Source organism: Erpetoichthys calabaricus, chromosome 5 (assembly GCF_900747795.2).
Source record: "Erpetoichthys calabaricus chromosome 5, fErpCal1.3, whole genome shotgun sequence".
NCBI lineage: Eukaryota > Metazoa > Chordata > Cladistia > Polypteriformes > Polypteridae > Erpetoichthys > Erpetoichthys calabaricus.
Genome location: NC_041398.2, coordinates 162,607,483 through 162,626,145, shown reverse-complemented (window position 1 = coordinate 162,626,145; position 18,663 = coordinate 162,607,483). Strand labels below are relative to the sequence as shown.

The 18,663-nt window shown below is 38.6% G+C and overlaps 1 protein-coding gene across 2 annotated transcripts in view; it reads left to right on the top strand.

Annotated features, from left to right (window-relative positions):
• The window catches only part of LOC114652016 (multimerin-1-like), a 627,482-nt gene that overhangs the window by 12,677 nt on the left and 596,142 nt on the right, over window positions 1-18,663 (top strand). For both annotated transcript variants that reach the window (XR_007934941.1, XM_028802164.2), the window contains exons 2-3: window positions 13,933-14,052; window positions 17,426-17,532. Coding sequence is in view for 1 of the 2 variants with exons in the window: in XM_028802164.2 (XP_028657997.2) it covers window positions 13,933-14,052; window positions 17,426-17,532 (227 nt within the window). In the remaining variant the exon portion in view is untranslated. The remainder of the gene's footprint in view (window positions 1-13,932; window positions 14,053-17,425; window positions 17,533-18,663) is intronic.

Here is an 18,663-nt window from a genome sequence, read left to right as displayed (position 1 = left end):
TTCTTCATATAAGTTGTAGCCATTCATTGGGTGTTTCTTTTTATTTTGCTCTGGAGATGTACAACTATAATTTTACAAGTTATGATTTTAAGAATATTGATGTAATATATTTATATTTATCAAAATACTCCATATACACTGAAGGGAGATTTAATTGAGACAACAGGGATTGAGGTGCAGGCAACTATGTATAGAAAGATGCCCTTGTGCAAAACACACAGTATTGCACGTAATGCATTGGGCACTGCACCCTTTTCCTGGAGAAATAACTATTTAATAGAATAACAGTAGGAACCATTAGTAATGTAGCAGGAACCCCCTGGCCATTAGTTGGTAGCAGGTAGCCTAGTTATACAAATGTAGCTTTCTGCTACTCATTATAACGGAAAAGTAACCTAGGGTTTGCCTGGACCATGATTAGGAGCCTAGGTTCAGGACATCATGGACACCTGGGGCACCAATAAGAAGCATTAAGAGTAAAGCTCCAGGGGTTCCAGAGGCTAACATTAACCCAGAAGTTATCTATGGGGTGCTCCTGGAAACAAGTGTTAGCCAGGGTTTTATACTCATTCTGGAGAAAAAAACCTTTGAGTTTAGAGTTGGGAAGAAGAGGAGTGGCAAACAATTGACTGGTATAAGGAATAGTGGCCAGTGGTGAAGGCCCACGGGAAGGCAGTAGGATATTATTATTTTCTCATACTACTCCTTGTGTTATTCTCTTCCTTGTGTTATTTGTTTTATAATAATAATAAATACTATACACCCTTTTTTTGGGTATTATTGGGTTCCTTCGTAGTTTTTGGTTTGGGAAGGGCTTATTTTGAGTCTGCATGTATGCTTATTAGATTTTGTTGTCATTGTTGAGGAAATCCTGTAAGCCCATAGTTGAATAATTTTTAAAAATGCAATTAAAATTACCCAGTTAGTTTTATTGTTTTATGCCCACCCCCTTGCTAGTGTTGTTCATGAACAATTTGGGAGTTGGTAATTTTGAGCAGTCAAGATCCCACAATAGATTAAATCATGTTCTTGAGGATGAAGTATGTGTCTTCCTTGCTAAGAAATACAGTTTATTGCAGTCTTCAAAAGTGAGCCACATTGTCTCAGCATCATTAAGTCAGTTGTTTAAAAAATGTCTCAGAACTAATAACTAATAGCTGGTTATTTTTAAGTTACAGGCTTTCATTGAATTAGGTCTCATATTTGACTAGTCTGTTTCACTGATTTTTCAATTACATGGTGGTGTTTTTTTACTTCTACTTCCCGATTTTCTTTTTCAATCTTTTTGGATTGTTTTGTTACCTGTGCTAAGTTTTTTATTTTCCTTGACCAAGAAGCACAGAAGAAAATTTATCATCCCCATCAAAGAAAAGTACAGAAGCATCATCAACTACCAGTCACCCTGACTTCAGACAATCAAAGAAATTGTCAACAGGCTTTCCAGCTTTCTATCTAAGTGACTCTTTCACTCCCAGTCCTTATAATCTGCAAATAGAAGGGACCTGAAATCAACTTGTCTCTATACAAGTCTGTCTTTTGCGCCAAAGTTCACCTGTCTTCAGAGAAGCACATGCCTTTTTCCAGATTAACTCCTACAATAATTATGCCTTTTCCTTGAACAGATTCCAATAAAAAAAAAAAGTCAGGTTGCGCTCCTTTTCAGATGAGGTGTTTTACATACTAAAAAATACTCCCAGATAATGGACAAATCAACATAGAAAAATGTGAGAATCAAGAAATAGACCATTAGGCCACTTTCAGAACTTTAAAATAAACATAGCACATTGACCTGATGGCCTATGATGATGAGTCATATGTTGTGGTACGATTTTTTTTTTTTAATTTATATTATCTTGCTTGACTTTATGTATCATATTACACCCAGTACAGTGGCAATTATGCAAATGTTTGACTATTTACAGTTTTTTTAATAATACATGTGCTCCTGAACTATGCAGAATTTATCAGCTATTCTTCTTACATACTGTAATTTGTTGAAGTATAACAATTTCTATGTTCATTAGCAGCTTCTTGTGTGTGGTATTTGCATATTTAAAATCTATAGTTGATGCTGATCTTGCTACCTAAGGACTAGTTACTGATGTTGTTTGAATCAAACTGTAAGAGCCAATCCTAAAAGAAATTAATGTTAAAATTCACATAAGTACAGAATATTAATATTAATATTATAACATTAAATATTATAGAATATTATAGTTACATAGGTAATGGAAAATTCTTTTAACATCTATAAGCTTCTTCTTCTTCTTCTTTCGGCTGTTCCCGTTAGGGGTTGCCACAGCAGATCATCTTCTTCCATATCTTTCTGTCTTCTGCATCTTGTTCTGTTACACCCATCACCTACATGTCCTCTCTCACCATATCCATAAACCTCCTTTTAGGCCTTCATCTTTTCCTCTTACCTGGCAGCTCTATCCTTAACATCCTTCTCCCAATATACTCAGCATCTCTCCTCTGCACTGTCCAAACCAACAGAATCTTGTCTCTCTGACTTTGTCTCCCAACCGTCCAACTTGAGCTGACCCTCTAATGTACTCATTTCTAATTCTGTCCATCCTCGTTACACCCAGTGCAAATCACTGCATTTTTAACTCTGCCACCTCCAGCTCTGTCTCCTGCTTTCTGGTCAGTGCCACCGTCTCCAACCCATATAACATAGCTGGTCTCACTACTGTCCTGTAGATCTTCCCTTTCACTCTTGCTGATACCAGTCTGCCATAAATTACACCTGACACTCTTCTCCACCCATTCCACCCTGCCTGCACTCTCTTTTTCACCTCTCTTCGACAATCCCTATTACTCTGTACTGTTGATCCCAAGTATTTAAACTCATCAACCTTCACCAACTCTACTCCTTGCATCCTCACCATTCCACTGACCTTCCTCTCATTCACACACATGTATTCCATCTTGTTCCTACTGACCTTCATTCCTCTCCTCTCCAAAGCATATCTCCACCTCTCCAGGGTCTCCTCAACCTGCTCTCTGTTATTGCTACAGATTACAATGTCATCAGCAAACATTATAGTCCATGGGGACTCGTGTCTAATCTCATCTGTCAAACTGTCCATCACCACTGCAAATAAGAAAGGGCTCTGAGCCGATACCTGATGTAATCCCACCTCCAACTTTAATGCATCCATCACTCCTACCGTAGATCTCACCACTGTCACACTTCCCTCGTACATATACTGTACAACTCTTACATACTTCTCTGCCACTCCCAACTTCTTCATATAATACCACAGCTACTCTCAAGGCACCCTGTCATATGCTTTCTCCAGGTCCACAAAGACGCAATGCAACTCCTTCTGGCCTTCTCCATCAACACCCTCAGAGCAAACATTGCATATGTGGTGCTCTTTCTTGGCATGAAACCATACTGCTGTTCACTAATCATCACCTCACCTTTTAACCTAGCTTCCACTACTATTTCCCATAACTTCATGCTGGGGCTCATCAATTTTATACCCCTGTAGTTACTACAGTCCTGCACATCCCCCTTATTCTTAAATATTGGCACTAGTATACTTCTTCTTCACTCCTCAGGCATCCTCTCACTTTCTAAGATTCCATTAAATAATCTGGTTAAAAATTCCACTGCCATCTCTCCTAAACACCTCCATGTTTCCATAGGTATGTCATCTGGCCTTTCCATTTTTCATCCCCTTCATAGCTGTACTTACTTCCTCCTTGCTAATACATTGCACTTCCTGATTCACTAACTCCACATCATCCAGTCTTCTCTCTCTTTCATTCTCTTCATTCATCAGTCTCTCAAAGTACTTTTTCCATCTGCTCAACACACTCTCCTTGCTTATGAGTATGTTACTTTTAACAACTATAAGATAACTTGTATTAAATACATCAGACAATGGGTGAAGGGTTAAGGAATCAATCCAACAACCTGCTTTAATAGAATGAATAAAATAAAACAAACTATGAAAAGAAATTTCAGCTATTGCCATTTCACTTGCTCTCTATTAAGTGCAGACTCACAGAGCTTCTTCTTGCTTCTGAATCGGGTCCCTAAGTGAATGTCAATCAATGGCCATTGGGTGAATATATAGGTAGAGCCTTGGAAGGGGCAGAGTCCTTGACAGGAGTGGGGGCATGGTCAGAGGTCTTCTGTGACCAGAATTTCCAGTAAAAACAAAGAGATAATTATCCTGGAGTGGACTTGTTTGCTTTAGCAGAGCCGTTAGGTTTTTCTCAAGTTCAAGCACATATGCATGACACTTTCAGTGGAACAATCTCAGCTGTATCTGTAATGCAACAGCAGAAAGAGTTAGGGAGTTAGCTAGAAAATGGACTATTACTCAGATTACATCATTTGCTTGCAGAGATAAAGATACAAAGGCATACAGTTATCTGACTGAATGTCATGTTTGTATACATTAATGCAAGTTGATAATGTGTAGAAACATAAAGAAACATAACTAAAATATGTAAGCCATAGGCAGAAATATCTTAGAGAAGAGGTTTTCCCTTTTGTCGTGTATATTATCAGATTTCTCTTCAGTCTGTGTGAACTGTTTTTGCTTTGAACTTCACTAAACTTTTCAAACAAAGATACCTGGGGCCTCATGTATAAACGGTGCGTACGCACAGAAATGTTGCGTAAGAACGTTTCCACATTCAAATCACGATGTATAAAACCTACACTTGGCGTAAAGCCATGCACTTTTCCACGGTACAGTAATCCCTCGCTATATCGCGCTTTGCCTTTCGCGGCTTCACTCTATCACGGATTTTATATGTAAGCATATTTAAATATATATCGCGGATTTTTTGCTGGTTCGCGGATTTCTGCGGACAATGGGTCTTTTAATTTCTGGTACATGCTTCCTCAGTTGGTTTGCCCAGTTGATTTGATACAAGGGACGCTTTTGGCAGATGGCTGAGAAGCTACCCAACTTACTTTTCTCCGTCTCTCTCTTGCGCTGACATTCTCTGATCCTGACTTAGAGGGATTGAGCAGGGGGGCTGTTCGCACACCTAGACGATACGGACGCTCGTTTAAAAATGCTGAAAGATTATCTTCACGTTGCTCCCTTCTGTGTAGCTGCTTCGTGAAGCGACATGCTGCACAGTGCTTCGCATACTTAAAAGCACGAAGGGCACGTATTGATTTTTGATTGTTTGTTTTTCTCTGTCTCTCTCTCTCTGCTCCTGACGGAGGGGGTGTGAGCTGCCGCCTTCAACAGCTTTGTGCCGCGGTGCTTCGCATACTTAAAAGCCAAACAGCCCTATTGATTTGTTTGCTTTTCTCACTCTCTCTCTGACATTATCTGCTCCTGATGCGCACTCCTTTGAAGAGGAAGATATGTTTGCATTCTTTTAATTGTGAGACGGAACTGTCATCTCTGTCTTGTCATGGAGCACAGTTTAAACTTTTGAAAAAGAGACAAATGTTTGTTTGAAGTGTTTGAATAAAGTTCCTGTCTCTCTACAACTTCCTGTGTTTCTGTGCAAATCTGTGACCCAAGCATGACAATATAAAAATAACCATATAAACATATGGTTTCTACTTCGCGGATTTTCACCTTTCGCTGGGGGTTCTGGAACGCAACCCCCGCGATGGGGGAGGGATTACTGTACCTCATACCCTGTTGTATGCAAGTTCTCCGCTCAGTTTTGCAGACTGGCGGCACCCAGCGTCAAAGCAGTGCTACTGTTCCTGTGTGGTTACCCTTTCTTAGATCCACATCCACGACGGTGGCTTTATCAAATACACTGAAATTAACCGCATGTCATTCATAAATTGAATGCATCTGATTGTAATTAACCTGTAACAATATAATGGTCCACAGAATGGTCAAACTATTCTAAATACCATAACTGCTTTAGTATTGTTACTCTCACTGCACCTCTCTTCTTCTGTCAGCTGCTCCCATTTTGGGTTGCCACAGCGGATCATCTTTTTCCATATTACTCGCACTGCACCACTCGGAGTATTTATATCACTGTATCTGAGTGTGAATCACAGATCTACAGCGATTGGAAAGAGAATTATCGGTGTACAGCATCAAGCACACACTGCCTCAGCCATTCGCTATTTGAACTGCTCTCATCCGACCAACGCTTCACAGCCTTTCCTGTTCGGACCTTGTGGTTCACAGTTTCATCCCAAGAACTATACACGCACTCAAACAGTCCATCAAGTGCTCCGTGTAGAACTGTTTGTACTTGCAAGTTACTGTGAGGTAATTGTACTTATGATAGTTATAATATTGCACAACCTGAGCCACTTTATAAAGCGCATATTTACATAAGATGACGATATCATTTATAAGATAAAATGCAGCAAAATATGTTGATTATATTATACAGATAAAACTTTAACTTTAATTACACGGTGTTGCAGCGCTAGCGAGCTTGAGCTTCGTTCACGGTTTGTTCCTGCCTTGCGCTGTTTTCATGCTGTGGCTGGCGCGACACTGGAAGGATAGGTGGATAGAATAATTAAACATTACGAAGATATTTCGATGTTCCTTAAAAGTTTTGAAGAATCGGCGTTCTAAGCTTACAGATGGCTTAACGTCTATTACAGAGCTGATTGTGTGGCGATTGGGTATTTGGAGAAAGAAAAGTAAGGACAGGAATTGGGGGTTAGTACGTTTGAAAAAGACAGTACTTCTGTAATAAAACATTTCATTGAAGGTTGCGCATGGCGCAGCAAGCATGTTGCTGTAAGACATGAACAATCACTGCGCCACAGTGTACCCATGTTTAATAGCATGCTTTAACTCCTATCATCATGAAAATGATATCACGTATACTTCTCAGTATTTTAATTACTCAGAGAGCTGTAATATTATGAACGTAATGGATTCTGTGTCCTGTCGGAGGAAGAGCACATAGTAATTCAGGCACATAGAGCACATATAAGATCAAATACAAAACAAAGCATTTAACATGCTACTTTAGTTACGATGGGATTTGAGAAACTAGTAAATTAAACGATGTTAAGATGAAGTTTATGATGTTCTACTTAAATGACAAAATAAACTACGTGATTAAAGTGGAAATTTCGAGATTAAAGTTGACATTTCGTGCTTTTTTCACACTGTGTGCCTTTTTTTTTCACTGTACCCTAATAAGCTTTCATATGACACTCAGACAGTGGGCTACGAGTCGCCTTTTCACGCCGACTTTGATATGTGACAATTTTTTTTTTATTTCGGGCACTGTGCGTCCTTGTGAACTTGAGCTTTCGAGTTTCTCCGACATGCTATGTCACTCGATCAACTTCCTTTTGTTGCTTATATAACTGTTTAAACCAACAAATAGTACGTTTTTCTTTGTCTCCATTTGGTATTCGCTGAAATTCTTCTGTTTTTCCTCATACTTTTGCCATTGCCTTTTAACAGAACGCTGGGCTTAAGGGCTATTTATATTGATTTGAATATTTTAAGAGGAGGAATTCTGGGAGGAGTTGGGGCGGGACAGCAAGCGTGTGCACGTGTGTTTATTTCCACGCTGAGCGGGATTTATGTAGCGGAAGAACACGGAAGTTGGCGAACGCACAGATTCCTGCATCTGGATTTTACTGTGCGTAAACACATTTCACGTTTTGGTGCTTACGTCATGTTATAGTGCGAATTCTACGCACGGCATTATGCATGAGGCCCCTGGACTGTATATGTGTCATATTCAATTCCTGAACCTTTCTATGATGCTGAAGCTGCAGAATTTTAGAAACTCTGAGCAACGGCAGACACACCAAATATTTTGGACACATTTTTTCTTTTTCCTTTGTTTTATTGTACAGTATAAATCCATTGTAATTTTTCAGAGCTTGTTTCTAGTACAAGTGATCATTTATTTTGCACTACTTTAATAACAGATGATTACTTTTTAATGACCTCAGATTAATTTTTTGCTCAGGCAGACATTCCACACAGGTCCACTCATTTTGCTGGTTCAGGCCATGGGGTTCACATGATGTATTGCAGAGGATGTGGTTTTTTCTTTCTAAAACTTAATTCGTTTCTCATTAGTACTAGTAGTAAAAGACTTGAGTACCTCTTCCTTAGAATTTTTTGACAATGACTTCTGATTAACATTTCTAGTTTTGGTTTGATTCAGCTGTTGTTTGTCTTCCTGGTTTCCAAACTGTCATTTCATTTTGTTCCTGCCATTTCCTTTTCCATGGTCACCTTCCTCTGTATTGCCTCCTAACAATCTAATTATCATGACTAGTGTTTACCCAAATAAATATTGTTTAATAAGATTCATGACTAAACATGCTTTCATACTTACATGTACAGATATTAAGGGATCTACAATGTAGATTCAGAAATATTTTAAAGTCTTTGCATTTTCATTTGCATTAACCTTTACCACACAGGCCCTCCCAACCATTATTTTAGTCTGACACATGCAGGCTGCATTGTGCTAGGAAGTGGCTAGAGCTCCACAATAACCTGACTTTCTGCCATTTACCTATCTCACCTATCACTTTCTGTTGCTTAGAAATTCATGATATATAGCAATAACAAAGTGGAGCTTGGAATGTGACATTACATGCAAAATGCATACTGAAATTATAAAATATATTCATTCTTCTAAGATAACAATACACAGTACAAATGATGATCATGGGACACATTGGTTCATTATTATTTTGATATTATAGCTTTGAGATATGCTAGCCTGGTACAAAACTGCTACAACCAAAACACCTATAATATCTGTCCTTTTTTGAATGTCAGTGTATTCTGATATTGCACTTGTATTTGTAGCCCTGGGACTGCCTCATAAATGAAGCATGACTGATAATACAACCCATGAGGCATCGTACTTAAAAGCCGCAAAGGCATAATACAGTTAGGAAATAAGCATGTTGCAGTGAATGATGCAGTGCCATTACAACACTGCCATGAAAAGTGACAGAAGCTGCCTAGACATGGCAGGGCCAATCAGCATGAAATGATCAACTGGAATCAGGGATGGAAATAACCTGTAGCACACTGACACAAACCTGCTATACTATGCTATACCTTAACCATCTGTCAGTCCATTGAATTTGCCTTGTATTAATGTTTCTGTTTTAATACTTCTGTTGACGTAATGCCACTAGAGAATTAACCTGAGGGAACAAATCAGACAAAGATTTATCTTATAAACTGTGTGGCATCAAATCAATGTTTGTATGTAGTTTTGATGTTCTCTCCCATAAAGACGTACACTTTAGCCTAACTGGTAGCTCCAAGCTGGCCAGACTGTGAGTATAGGTGTGAGCATTGCTGTTCAGTGCTGTCAGAACAGGCTCCAGTCCCTTCTCACTGAAATTGGATTAAGTGGGTTTGAGAATATGACATGATTTATCTTATAATAACTGTAACAGCCTCAAATCTGTGTGCTATTTGCAGATATTATATACTTCTTTAAAAGTAAAATTTTTTTTTATCATTTTCTCAAACTGTTGTTTCTTTTTTGTTTTATGTAACCTTCTCTGTTTTAGAGCTATGGCTGACTGTGATTATTTAGCCACACCAACTCACAGCCTTTTATAGTCTTAATCCAGTTGTGAGCTGTGCTGTATTAATTAGGTTTTTTCACTATAATGAAACACAGCACATGCATCTGACCGAACTGTGATAAGTAGTACATAAAATATGGGATAACTGGGAATAAAATAAAAATAAAATATTCTTTAATGGCAAGACAGTTATATAATGTACATACAGAAAGACTTGCAGCCAGAGATTATAGGAAGCTATACAGATCATTTATTTTTTGCCCTAGTTAAGTGAGCACAAAGTATGCAGACAATATTATCTGGAGGCAGAAATGAAACTTGCATGGGGTGTCAGTCTTCTGTTGGGTGCACTTCATAGCTCCACCATAAGGGTTGCCAATCAACCAAAGACAAGAATAATTAGGGATATGTGAGGAAAACTTTAACAGTAAAAGAAAAATCTTTACAGACATTGACCAAGTTATAACTATTTCATGCATGCGTGTCTGGAGGTCCCCAAACAAGCATGACTGAGGTAAGCAATATTACTGTCGCTAACAGTATCCTATAGTTTTTCCACAGCCCAGAGAAGATGGCCAGTGATGACACTCTTGCCTTGTTCTGATATCTGGAGCAAGCCTCACCCCTTCTGGCTTATCCATCACATAAATCAATGGCACAGAAAGGTGGCATCTTTATGCCGACTAAGACCTGAGTCAACTAAGAGCCAGAGATGCTTACAAAAGAAAGCAGAGCAAGGGAAAAATCCAGATTGTCTGAACCTATGTCAGTGTCTTTAAGTTGCACATTTAAGCACTCGTTTTCTTTTTCTTTTTCGGTTCGATTAAATGGGGTACTCCAACACTTCTCCCTGCTTGCGACCAGTCACACTAGAAATAGTCAAAATTGTTATTTTTATTCTGTATACAAGTGGTTTAGTTGTGTAATGGCAAGATGAATAATGCAAAAATGGAATTCTTTATTTTGGGATATTTCTATACATATTTCAAATGCTTTTCTTTTTCGGAATAATGCAGTGCTTGAAGTGGGTATACTTATGTACCCTATATAAGCAAGAGCTTTGAGCCACATGATCCACTATTACTCAGTCAAAGAGTGGGGTTGGAGGGGGTTGTCCCCTTTAAAGTCACAAGCAGTGTGATACACTGATCTTCATTTGAAGATCGGGGTTGGAGGGTTTGAATATGTGTGATGCGAGCCAGTACACTTAAAAACACTGCTGGTACACACCGAACACTGCCATTACGCAACTGCTATAAATTTTGAAGTGCCGGTACTCTGTACTGAGCATACTGGCCTACTTCAAGCCCAGGAATAATGGCAAATCCCTGGCTTCAACTCCAGTGCACAAACATCAAAAATTCCTGATGGTGCAATTCTGTGCTTTGAACTTACAATATGAAATTTTAATGAGTTAACATTCTCAAACTTACTTAATCTAGTTCAGGGTCAAAGGGATCAGAGCCTTATTTTTTTCTTAGTTATTACGACAAAAACTTAATTTATTTAATATTTAAATAACATTGTGGAATCCATCTAAAATAACTCACCCATCCATCAGTTATTTTTTATGAAGTCTTTATTCTAGTAACTTTCTCAATGAACCAGGTCCTATCCTGCCGGTAATAGCTGCAGGGTAGCAATTAGCCCTGTATACTGTAATTTGCAGAGCTCACACATACGTACTCACACAAATACAGAGTCCAGCTACCTCTATGCAATGCACATGCTGGCCAGAAATCAAGCTATTGTGTCAGTCCTGCCCAGTAAGTCATTGCACTGGCCTCTTTCAAGAAAAAACATTACATAATTTCAGCCAACAGACATCTCTGAATTCAGCTGTCTTTCACTTTTATGCTTGCTTAAAAAATGGACTAATAAAACAAACGCCAAAAAGAAACATGATTGTCCTTATGCCTTTATGCTTCTGGCACATCAGGCCAGACTGCTCCTGTTACATATTTTATTAGAGTTCCAACTGATTGATTATAGAGACAGAAATATAGTGTACATGATTCCTGTACTTTCCCATCCCTCCTGAAATTAATTCATGGCTATGCCCTTGCTTATGATCATTAAATTGTTAAACATTTGAATACTGTCCATAAGTGTTCAGGATCAATTTCAAAACATGAACTTGTTTCCTATGTTGCTGGGTAGCAGGATGTGATCCTCTGTTAAGATTTGGCGTTATAAAAGAACTGTCTGTCTTCACATGTATGTAATAATAATAGCCACCTTGCCTGGCTTGTGTTAGATTAAAACAATTCACTTACAGTTTCCTCTGCTAATAATTACAGTGAAATGAAATACAAATTCTGAGTCTGCTTCCAGTCTACATGGTGTGGTTTAAGATTCTGAAATTAGCCCTCTTTTATTTGAGAGCTGACTTGGTGTGAGTGTGGGTGTGTCGTGCACAAACCCTTAGGGGGCTTGTGTCCCCACCTGGGTATTTTCCTGTTTTGTGCCCAATCACCCCAGCATAGGCTTCATCTCCATACAACCCTATAATTGAATTAGGATGAACTCAAAATACACCTTCTGTAAAACCACACCACAAGGAAATTTAATGTGTTATTAAACACACTTTATACCTAACATTCTGTATGAAGAAAGTATACATCACAAAAAAATTAAGGGAACACTTAAATCACACACCTGATCTCGATGAACAAAATATCCAAGTGGAAAATCTTTACTGAGCAATACTGTGTAATTCATTGAGAACCAAATGATGTAACAATAGTCAATGGAAACCAAAATCACCAACCCATTGAGGGCTGGATTCAACATCACACTGAAAATCAAAGTCAAAAATTAATATTACAGACTGGTCCAATCTTTATGTACCACATGCCTGTATGCAATTTCAACAATGTCTGGGCATTCTCCTGATCAGAAGATGAATGGTGTCCTCGGGGATCTCCTCCCTGACCTGGATCAAGGCATCAGTGAGCTCCTGGACAGTCTGTGGTACTACTTGGCCTTGTTGCATGCATTGATACATAATGTTCCAGAGGTTCTCAGTTGGAATCAGGTAGGGAACGTGTAGGCCAGTCATGGCATTAATGCCTTTGTCATCCAGGAACTGCCTACACACAGGCATTGTCCTGCACCAGGAGGAGCCAGGGTCCACTGCACCAGCATAAGTTCTTACAATGATCCAAGGATTTCATTCTGGTACTTAACAGCTCTCAGAGTACTGTTGTGTAGCATGTGGAAGTCAGGTCGACCCTCCAAGGATATGCCTCCCAAGACCATCACTGCCCCACCACCAAACCGGTCATGCTGAATGATATTGCAGGCTGCATAACATTCACCACAGTGTCTCCAGACTCTTTCACACCTGTCACATGTGCTCATTGTGAACTTGCTTTCATCTGTGAAGAGAACAGGGTGCCAATGGTGGAGCTGCCATTTGTGGTATTCTCTGGAAAATGCCAATCGAGCTGCATGGTGATGGGCTGTGAGAGCAGGTCCTACTAGAGGATATCAGGCACTCATGCCATTCTCATGGAGTCTGTTTCTGACAGTTTAGTCAGAAACATGCACACCATTATCCAGCTAGAGGTCATTTTGTAGGGCTCCTCCTGTTCCTTCTGACAAAGGAGCAGATACCAGTCCTGCTGCTGGGTTGATGCTCTTCTATGGCCCTGTCCAACTTTCCTCGTGTAATCAGTCTCCTGTTCTCCTCCATGCTCTTGAGACTGTGCTAGGAGACACAGAAAACCTTTTTGTGACTACACATATAGATGTGCCATCCTGGAGGAGCTGGATGTCCTGTGCAACCTGAATCAGTTGCAGGTACTGTCTCATGCTACCAGTGACAAGAACACTAGCAAAATGCAAAATTAGAGAAGAATCAGACAGGAAGGATAAGGAGTGAGCAATTATCTGTGTCCACCACCTGCAAAACCATTCCCTTTTTGTGGGTTGTTTTGCTGTTGCCTCTCCAGTGCACCTGTTGTCACTTTCATTTGCACCAAAGCAGGTGAAGTTGATTTACAATTGCTTATGTTTCATAACTGGACTGACTGATATCATTGAAGCTTAATTGATTCGGTATTAGACTGTGATGATTAAGTGCTCCAATAATTTTTTTGAGCAGTGTATATGATTAGATACATTTTTCTGTCTTTATCTTTCCACTGTATAGTGAAATATAAGTTATTTCACAAAAAGGTGAATTATACCTACATTAATTAAAAATGAAAAAAAACATCTAAGGGATGTACAGTTCTTAATATCTCCTATGCAAATGCTAGTTGTATAAATGAAAATTACATTTAATCCTTTACTACTATAATTTTTGACCATACACATTCATCTATTGATTTACAGTATTTATTGATTTTCTGATTAAGGCTACTTTTAAAATAAATAAGGTGATACACATTTATATTTATTTTTTTCCATTTGTGTAGAAACTGGTGTGCATATGTCCACACAAGGCTGTCTCCTACGGCGGTGGTAGACAATGTGGAATCTTATGTGTCTGTGTCCACTCAGCCATGTGACTGGAACGTTGGAGGGTGTCCTGTGAGGTAAGACTTAAAGTTGCACTTATTATTCAATTGAATTAAATTTCCTAAGTTTACTCCTGGTTTAGAGTGATGCAAACTTGTAAACTGAAATGTCAGTGTTCTCAGACATATCCACTTAGCAGGTAAGCATTTTGCACTAGTATATCTCTACAAGAAAATCCAAACCACTGGACTGCAACACAGCATGTTGTCCCTTAAAGCACAGCTAAAACAGCACACTTTGGTTAAAATAGTCAAAATGAAAGCAGTCATGATGAAAACGTTGATTTAAGGTGGATTTAATTAACAACTATAAGAAGATTACAAAACTTCAATGACAGAGAGTCATACAACCGGATTGTACAATTGTTATAAAAACACAAAAGTAAATTGGAATATCTAAGAGTATTGGAAAATATAAAAAAGTACAACACTAGGAAAAAAATACCGGCCATAATAAGGCAAAATTGTGCTTGAATGGGTAACGCACAATGCTCAAGCAAGGCAACCATCTGAGCTCTCCCTTTATTCAACCCCTGAAACAGACAGAAATAGTAGGAGCTAAGAGCAACATCAGAGCCCCAGCCAATCCCTGAAATAAAGGAAAGCCTAGCAGCAGGGGCCCAGCCCATTCATGACCAGTTACATAATCACACTACCTTGTTTGAATGTATGTGTGTATTAATGTATATAGAATAATTTAAATGTTTGCTATCTTTGCCTTATATGATCCTTCTGCATCTTTACTCAGTATTTGCATGTGTCAAGTCTTTTAACTGGCACTCCATTTCCCATAATGCCTGCTTCTCAGATTCTGTCATTATTTATGAGGCACCTTTCTCACCTCCTGTCTGGTATACTTGCCGTCTTTGAAGATGACTCTCTCAGCATGTCTCCTACACCTTTACTCCTCCTTGTGCATCTCACACATGTCATCTTTTGTTGTGTCACCAAAGCCAAACTGACCAATCAGATTGCTCAAAGGGGCTGGACACACAGACCTTAGTATGATATTGCAATGCACATAGTAGATATATAGTTCTGTTTTTTTCACACAGAAAACTGTAGATACTATACATGGAACATGTTCCCTAATAGTCTAGCTGAGAATGATGGGGTCGTTGAAACTTTACATTTTTTATGTATAGCACGTTACTGTATATTAATGGGTAATTGATGGGCTATGTTGTACTAACAAAAATGTACTAAAATTTTCCTGCATTGCACATGGCACTGGAAAGCAAAAAAAAAACAAACAAAAACATTCATCCATCTGTTTTCTTAACCCTTTTTGCCCAGGACAGGATTACTGGGAACACCATCAGATAGAAGTCAACCCTGACTGGGATGCCAGTCCTTACTGTAGAGAGCATCTAAGCACACATCCACACTTATTCACTTTGGGCCAATTAACAAAGCAAGTGCATCTTGTTCTAGAAATCTAAAAAAAAATCCTGAGTGGTAAAATTTATACAAAACAAAACTTGTTTGGGTGAATATTCCTAATAGAATGAACATATCACAATATACTGTATACAACATAATCAGACCTGTCCAAACAATTGTTCCTGTGCTGATATTGTTTCAGGGGTTTACATCAGGTGATCTAAAGGTCCTTCAGAGCAGCAGTGGATGTAGATATTCACTACAACAGATTTTTAATCCTGTATGATCTCTAATTAGATATATATAATAATGCCGCTTGTTGTTCATATCTGGTTGTGTTAAAAATTGCTACCAGTATACATTTAACTTTTTTCTTAGTTTTTTTGTTACTTAAATATTTTGATTAATTAAATGTTGCTTCATGGCGAGCACCTCCATCTGCACAAGGGGTCAAGTTAGCTGTGTGTTTGTTGGCTATCATGCTTTCTGATCAACCTTGTTAAAATTTTTGCTGATGAAAAAACGGAAGTAAAGATGTTAAAATTCTTAACAGCAAGTGAATTAAAATGAATCAAAACTAATGAAACTGTTTTGACTCCTGTGCACTGAAAGTCATAATAGAAATATTCATTTTCCTGAATTTCAAACAGAATTGAAACGACACTGCAATTGACTATAGAGACTGTGTGCACAAAGCTGACAGTAAAATAATTTCAGATAGGATGCACAGTAAACAAAGGCATTATTGGGTGGCAAAACATGTAGCCACTGCAAACTTCCAAAGCCAGAGTTTAACCGTAATGTCTTTTGTAAAGTGTTTTGTACTGTTCTTTTTAATTCTGTATTTTGTGTTTGTCTTTTTGACACTAGGTGGCACTGATTACCAAAAGAACATCCACACCTGCAATATTTGTTAAACTCACAGTCACTTAACAAAATCAGCCTGCATGAGTTAAAAGGAAGACAAGAAATAAATAAAATGATACTGCCTAATAATTTGGGTTTTCCTGTAAAAACTGATGTTTCAAGAATAGATTAAATAAAATGTAATGAAGTGTGAATAAGTTAGACTTAAAAGGGTTGTTATATAGGACTTGTTAATATAACATTCACAGACTTGTCCAGTTCAGGTGAACTGTGGAGAAGCTAGATCTTATTCAGGCATAAATGGTTACCCAGTAGGAAACTGACATGGACTTGGGTTCAGGTCATCACAGAGCCCACTCACACTTACAGGGTGCATTTGGAATTGTCAATTAACCAATAAATCTTTAAGGGTACAAGGGGAAAACTCTTACTAACAGAAGGAGATCATGCAGCCTCCACACAGGCAACAGCAATTTAAGCAATTTCAGTACGAAATTTAAATTTTTCAATGCTATGTCATTCCCATTAAAGTAATTAAAAGATACATGAATGAGAAGATCCAGGGTTGAAATGCCAGGACTGGGCACTGCCTGTTTTGATCATGTTTGCATGGCCTTTTTCTGAGTACAGTAGTTTTCTTCCCACATCACAAAAAAAGAGCATTTTAGATCAACTGAGCCCAGTATGAGAATATGTGGATATGTGCATAAGCGTTGACCTATGTTGGACCTCTGTCCGTGGCTGTTTCCTGCTTTGGGTCTAGTATAACTAGGATAGATATCAGATCTCTGAACTAGAAAAGTGGTTTAAAAATGGATGGATGGCTAATGGCAAGAGCAAATCAAGCTCTTCAAATCACATAAGTCATACAGCTGTAGCCTTATAGACAGTCAGAATTGGTTATTCAGGTGTAAGCACAGAGTGAACCTAAATTTAAGTTTCCATTCTTTCAGTGTAGGTTTTATTGAACATAATAAAAAAAACTGATTAAAATCTATGTGTTCAACTGTTTTATGAATTTAAGTGTTTCTGTCAGTTTGAAATTTTTGTATTTTCTTGTAAATGTCCACATGCCATGTACATTTTCAGATGTAAAGTTTATTTACTGCAAACTTACTGATTTTGATATTTCAATTTTCAGATACCAGTTAATACGTCGCCCAACGTACAGAGTGAAGCACAAAATAGTTACATCATTAGAGTGGAAATGTTGTCCTGGATTCAATGGAGCTAAGTGTGAACTGAAAAGTGAGTAAAACCAGCACACACTGCCTGTTTATGTGCTTTCAGTTATTTGACATCAGCAATGCTGTGTAGTGGTGTGGTACTGATGTATACAGGTAGAACTTCCTTTTATTTAAAAAAAATAAGAAGTGGATAAAATATGAGTAAATACATTTCTGGCTATAGAAGCAGCAAAGATTAGCCAGTCAATGTGGTCCAGTGTTGCTTAATGGCAAGAAATAGTTCACTTGATCAGGGCTGGGGTGGCCAGTGGACAATGCAACTCTTTTGATTCTTAGTCTTTAAGCAAGTGAAATTAGCTTCTGGTGTTGCACTTTACTCCTCAGTGCCATACAGACAGTATACATTTCGTAGTTAATTAATTTTTATCAGCAGGGGTCCTGGGGGCTTCTTTGTTAAAATTAAATATTTATTTATATTAATTGAGACCGTTCTATAAATTTTCTTCTCAATCCAGTTGGGACTGTCAATTTGTGTACATTAGTTTGACCAAAAGGATATTTGGTACTTTTTTATTTTTATTGCTGATTATTAATAAAGAATTAATCACAAAAAATGTTATAGAATGAAAATGTGTGCAATCAAGTCAGTGTCAGTGTGTTACAAAGTTACTTCTTAGGAAATGAAGTGTACCAGTATCTGCACTGTGGCTGATGGTATTGCATGATGGATAAGTATCTGCCTGTATACTCCTTGTGCAGGGCCATCCACTGTAAAGGTGCATGGTCTGTGACAAGGGTGAATTCCCGGCCCAACAGGTAGTACCTCAGCTGAGTAATTGCCCATTTAATCGCCAAAGCCTCTCTCTCCACCAACGCATACCTGGTCTCCCGGTCCAACAGTTTCTGGCTCAGGAACATGATGGGGTTTTCAACACCATTGACGCTTTGGCTCAGCATGGCCCCCAGACCTGTGTCCGAAGCGTCCATCTGGAGGATGAAAGGTAAAGAAAAGTTAGGTGCTTTAAAATAGGTGCGGACGTAAGGGCCTGCTTCAAGTCACTAAATTCAGTGCCTGTCTTTTACGTCCATACCACAGTGTTTGGGGCCCTCTTCTTTGTCAAATCAGTCAAGGGCGCCGCTCTCTCCGAGAACCAGGACACAAACCGGCGGTAGTACCCCGCTAACCCGAGAA